General features: G+C 44.7%; 1 protein-coding gene across 1 annotated transcript; it reads left to right on the top strand.

Annotated features, from left to right (window-relative positions):
• The first annotated feature begins 419 nt into the window (after positions 1-419).
• LOC117062313 (DCN1-like protein 3) lies at positions 420-3,472 on the top strand. Its single transcript, XM_033175734.1, has one exon. The coding sequence runs from the start codon at positions 752-754 to the stop codon at positions 1,664-1,666; it is 915 nt and encodes a 304-aa protein (XP_033031625.1). The 5' UTR covers positions 420-751; the 3' UTR covers positions 1,667-3,472.
• The last annotated feature ends 2,691 nt before the right edge of the window (positions 3,473-6,163 follow it).

Below are 6,163 nucleotides of genomic sequence, written 5' to 3'. Positions count from 1 at the left end.
CAGCCAGTTATTATGGGGACCTCAGAGGATATTTACTGGCCTCTGGTGCTGCCACGTGCTTGCCTTTGTTAAATGAGTGAGTTGAATGTAATACTCAAGACTAGAGGGGCCACAGAAGTAGAGAAATTCAGCCAGTGTACGTCCCAGTTTTCCTTCCTAAACCCATCATGTGAAAATAACTGTTTACATTTTGCCTACTTGTTTATTCATCATTTACTCAACAAACACTTATTGAAGGCTTTCGACGTAGGTGCTGGGTATATCCCTACCCTCACAGAGTTTACAGCACTTACAGTTTCCCCACTTTTACTTTCATTCTGACTATAACTCTTCCATGTAAGAAGGGGAAACGCCATCTTCAGTTCTGAGATGCAGAGTGAATGAAATCTCAGTGGGCATGAAAATGTATGCCTGCAGAGATGAAGACGAGGCGGTGGCAGTGGTGGAAGAAGAGGCAGCGGCGGCGGGGGTAGGAAGCCTGGAAACGCGAGCGGGGATGGTAGGTGGTTTGGACCCGCCGGGCCACCGTCGTTTCCAGAAACGGTTTGACTGGAGGAACCTCTGGAGCAGCTGCTTTGGGACAAACTCTTCTGAAAGGTGGGCAACCTAGAAAGCCAGTTGATGCCACTTGCTATTGGAGTTGTGGGTTGGCTGGCTCCTCTGGCTGATGGCATGTTGAGGTACATGGGCCAGTGGCAGCGAGGGCATCCGATCCAGAGGGGGCCACTCTAGAGGCCGGGCCACCAGCACCATGGGCCAGTGTGTCACCAAGTGTAAGAATCCCTCATCGACCTTGGGCAGCAAGAATGGAGACCGTGACCCCAGCAACAAGTCATACAGCAGGCGGGGTGCAGGCCACCGTGAGGAGCAGGTACCACCCTGTGGCAAGCCAGGTGGAGATATCCTTGTCAAAGGGACCAAGAAGGCCGAGGCTGCCACTGAGGCCTGCCAGCTGCCGACATCCTCGGGAGATGCTGGGAGGGAGTCCAAGTCCAATGCCGAGGAGTCTTCCTTGCAGAGGTTGGAAGAACTGTTCAGGCGCTACAAGGATGAGCGGGAAGATGCAATTTTGGAGGAAGGCATGGAGCGCTTTTGCAATGACCTATGTGTCAACCCCACAGAATTTCGAGTGCTGCTCTTGGCTTGGAAGTTCCAGGCTGCAACCATGTGCAAATTCACCAGGAAGGAGTTTTTTGATGGCTGCAAAGCAATAAGTGCAGACAGCACTGACGGAATCTGTGCATGGTTCCCTAGCCTCTTAACAGAAGCCAAACAAGAGGATAAATTCAAGGATCTCTACCGGTTTACATTTCAGTTTGGCCTGGACTCTGAAGAAGGGCAGCGGTCACTGCATCGGGAAATAGCCATTGCCCTGTGGAAACTAGTCTTTACCCAGAACAATCCTCCGGTATTGGACCAATGGCTAAACTTCCTAACAGAGAACCCCTCGGGGATCAAGGGCATCTCCCGGGACACTTGGAACATGTTCCTTAACTTCACTCAGGTGATTGGCCCTGACCTCAGCAACTACAGTGAAGATGAGGCCTGGCCAAGTCTCTTTGACACCTTTGTGGAGTGGGAAATGGAGCGAAGGAAAAGAGAAGGGGAAGGGAGAGGTGCACTCAGCTGGAGGCCTGAGGGCTTGTGTCCCGAGGAGCAGACTTAATGGCTCTGTCCCAGGAGCAGCAGCAAGGATCTGCCAGCTGCCCTGCAGCCAACAGAGGAATTGGACCATTTTGGAAATTACTGAAGATCCGGATATTTTCTACTTTACACCTTTCTCTGCCTTGTATCTGAAAGGGCTCTAAAATGCTGTATCATGTTTTAGGCACTTTCTTCATTGTTTTGGGTATTTTGGTTATTTCCTTTTTGGGGGCATCTCCCAGAATATTTGAACCTGGTTACATGTTGTGTATCTTTTTTTGAAGCCTTCAGATAGAATAAGCCTGCCATTTCTTGCACAAATTAGGTTTTTTTTGTTTGTTTTTCGTTTGTTTTTTCCAGTAGGGGAGGGCATAGAGCAGGGAGGGGAGATGGGACTGTTAGGTTGAATTAACATTACAAAATGATGCAGTGCCAGATCTCAGTTTTGCATATTGTTTTTCAGGGCAGGTCTGTACTGTGTGTAGTGCTGTTTACATGGTTGAATTTAGGTTGTAATAATTATTTTTAAAGATTTACACAGATTTGAATAGCAGTGTTAACTGTTAACCACATTGCATTAATTCCCAGGCGATTTAGAGCTCTTGGAGAGCCAAGGCCAGCCAAGAGCATGTGTAGTCTGGTGACAACCCCCTTTTAAGCTCATTTATCCAGAACCCTGATTTGCCTCACTTCTTGCTCATTCCTTCTTTGACCTATTGCATTTCATGTTGAGTTTGTCCATCAACATGCTGCACCTGTCAGTCAAGTGAGCATTTTTTAAGAACATGTTGTACTGAGAACCACTTAAGCATTGAATGCAGAGAAAGCAGTGCTACCTCAGTTTTGCTGGAAGTAGACTTCTTTGATAGTTTTCTTTCTTTGATGAAGTTTCTGTATTTTCATGTTGTAAGTGGAAATACTTTTTTTTGTTTGTTTGTTTCATTTACCTTGGAGCCAAAATTTCTGTTCCTGGTGGTCGGGAAACTGCCTACCCGGCCAACTGACTTGAAGGAAAACTGTGGTATGGAGCTCTGCTTGAATTTTTTTTTTTTAATATTTTTATTTTTTTCTTTGAATATCATCAGCTTACTTGTCTGGCAAGGGCAGAAGCCTGGGGTTGGCCTGAACTCTGCCAAACAAATATCAAAGTGTATTTAATAGTTAAATTTGTGCCCTTTCCCTTCTTGCTGCACCCATGTTGTCACTTAACCCCAGGAGTTATTTATTATCTTTTTGTTAAAGTCAGGCTCATTTGGGGTAATGTGATGACTGTTTAGGTTTACATGACCCTCCTCTCCTTTCCCTACCCCCAAATATGTATATATACATATATATAATACGTATATTTTTACCTATATAAAATATATATATACACACATATATGTATCTATATTCCTTTGTTTCTTTGCCTGCTTATACTGGCCATAAAAGAGGGAGCTGCCTTCAATGTATAAAGTATAAGAAGAGTGCCAGGGAATGCCATACTGGAGGCTTTTGGATCTGAATTTGGACCATTTTCACTAAAGAGAACATGAGTTTTGCTCAGCCCTTTCCTCACAAGAGGGAGGGCCTGGTTCCCCAGACTTCTCCACGCGCTCGCTCCATAAGGCCAGCTTTGGCCAGACTGCCGCAGGGGCCTGAGGAACTGACTCTGGTCCTACCTGGTTTCAGTTAGAGAGCCCTCCTGTTATTTTTCCATTTAAAAAGTATGTCCTCAGAAAACTGTACTGGAAGGATGAGTGGCAGGAACTTGTATAGTTCAGCTTCCAACACTTTGGAACAGATTAAAAAGGGAATCTTTTAAATAAAAACTTATAAAAATAAAAATAAATAAAAAAAGAAAATGTATGCCTGCAAGAAATACACCTTTCTCTAATTTATTATAGTAAACTTAACTCCAACTCCAAATTTCCATCTCACCAGGCCAGAGGGAATTTCAGTCAGACATCCAGGCAATGAGTCTCCTCCTAAAGATGCACCAGAATTGAGAAGCCTTATGTGATACCAGGAATGGCAGTAGGGACTATTAGTCCATGGTGACTACTGATGCTCTCCTCATCTATCAAGCCCATTGTGATCCCTTGAGATATGGTGGCCTTCTGTGTCCATGTCATGCATGGGGCCCAAGAATCTTTGCTTAGGGTGGGACCCCTGGTGCCTAGATTCTCACCTTCATAGGTTGACTGCATGGCCATCCCCTCTGAGCTACTGCAACCTTCTAGGATGCTCCTCTGAAGCCAGGTGTGGGTTCATGATTAAAGTGAGGCACCATAATTGCTGGAAGCCTCCCTCTCTCCCTCCCTTTTCAAGAAAAAAAAACAAGTATAATCTTGTTTTTCAGTTTAGTTGTTCCAAAAGAAGAAGGAGAAATTGGCTCCCAGAAGCTTCTATTTTCCACATAGTTAAAAACTTTGGAATCTCTGATTCCAAGCTCACTAAGGCCCTAGCAACCTGCTTTCAAGGGAGAAGAAAAAATAGAGAACAAACATTAATTGGCAGTCAAATTAATTATCCTGCCACAGCGATGAAAAAAACAAAATGCCGGAAGAGGTAACATTCATCACCTTGAGCTTCTCCTCCAATCCTGACCCTGGCACACACCCCAAATCCAATGGCAAGTGGGGGCTGCCTGCTGCTTACAGCTGCCTCCCATCCGTCAGTAGATCCAGAGTCATGCAGTAATATGGAACTGTGGGAAAGCTTCTGTAACCTACGTAGATCAGCCACATGAGGAGGGAAACACACCATCCAGCCATTGTCCCCCAACACCACCCCTGCCAGCAAAATAACTTCACTCCTACTCCTATCAGGCCGGAGCTCACCGTGACCTGAACCCTACCCACATTTCAGCTCTTCCCTTGCCTTATTTTCCTGGATCTCATCTCTCATAGGCAAAAGCATCCATTCTTTTTCCTTCCAATCTCCAGCCCCACCCACTTCTGATGAGTCTGAGTCCTCCCTAGGGCAACTATATGAGATGCTCAGTGTGAGAGGCCATGGAATCCTCCTGAGCACCCCTACTGCAGGCACCTGTAACTCCGGTTCCCTGTATGCACAATGATTTAAAAGGGAATGAGCATGACAGGAAGTAAGGAGCAAATATGGGCAAAGCCCATGCCAAATTTCCAGGCTGGAGGAGAGCTGTGAGAGCCTACAGTAGTTGAAAACCCATTTTAAAAGGTTGAATTGGTTGATTGACTAATGGATCAATTCAGTGACTTTATTCAAAAATTGTATAAGCTTGGCCATGTGCTTACCACTGTGCAGTCGCCTCTGAAGGAGACAAAAAGCATAACATAAGTTTTTAGTCTTCAAAGGGGTTCCCCTTAATATGGGAGAAAGGCTATACACACATACAGCTAAATGCCAAAAATGATAAAGACAACAGCTAATATAAATTGAACACTTATAAAATGCTGAGTGGTGAGGCCAGGCACAGTGGCTTATGCCTGTAATCCTAGCACCTCAGGAGGCCGAGACAGGTGGATCCCCTGAGGTCAGGAGTTTGACACCAGCCTGGCCAACATAGTGAAACTCCGTCTCTACTAAAAATCCAAAAACTTAGCCAGGCGTAGTGGTGAGCACCTGTAGTCCCAGCTATCTGGGAGGCTGAGGCAGGAGAATTGCCTGAACCCGGGAGGCAGAGCTTGCAGTGAACCAAGATCATGCCACTGCACTCCAGCCTGGGTGACAAGCGCAAGACTCCACCTCAAAAATAAAAAATAAAATAAAATGCTAAGTGCTGCACTAAATATTATTATGCAAAAGTAATATTTCATTTATTCATCAAACATCCTTATATGGTAGGTATCAACATGCACCCCATTTGCAGATGGGAAAACTGAGACACAAAGTTTTTTTTTTTACTCAACCAAAATTCGATATATAATAGTCTAAACTGACAAGGACAATTTATAACAGTTCATTATACTTTTGTTTCTGATAGTAAAAAGGTAGAAATTATATAACTGTCCAAAATTAAATGAATGTTAAATTAACTATGACAGCCATACAACAGAATATTGTATAGCCATTACACTCTTGTATTAAAAAAAATTGTACAGAAAAATTTTATCATAAATGTTAACTTAAAAAGAATAGAATACAAAATGTGTATTAGACAGAGAAAGAGGAAGGGACAGGGAGAGAAGGAGGGAGAGACAAAAGGAGGGAAGGAGGAAAAGAGATCAGAAGACGCCAGACACAGTGGCTCCCGCCTGTAATCCCAGCACTTTTGGAGGCTGAGGCGGGTGCATCATGAGGTCAGGAGTTCGAGACCAGCCTGGCCGAGATGGTGAACCACCGTCTCTACTAAAAATACAAAAATTCGCCGGGCACGGTGGCACGCACCTATAATCCTGTTACTCAGGAGGCTGAGGCAGGAAAATCACTTGAACCTGGGAGGTGGAGGTTGCAGTGAGCTGGGATTGTGCCCCTGCACTCTAGCCTGGGTGACAGAGCAAGACTCTGTCTCAAAAAACAAACAAAAAAAGAGATCAGAAGAAATATATCAAAAAGT

This window comes from Trachypithecus francoisi, unplaced genomic scaffold, assembly GCF_009764315.1.
Source record: "Trachypithecus francoisi isolate TF-2019V2 unplaced genomic scaffold, Tfra_2.0 Lachesis_group17, whole genome shotgun sequence".
Lineage (NCBI taxonomy): Eukaryota > Metazoa > Chordata > Mammalia > Primates > Cercopithecidae > Trachypithecus > Trachypithecus francoisi.
Note: the sequence above shows the minus strand (reverse complement) of the source record. Positions and strands in the feature narration are given on the sequence as shown.

Coding starts and splice junctions, on each gene's coding strand:
- LOC117062313 (XM_033175734.1), top strand. CDS start 752: ATGGGCCAGTGTGTCACCAAGTGTAAGAATCCCTCATCGACCTTGGGC.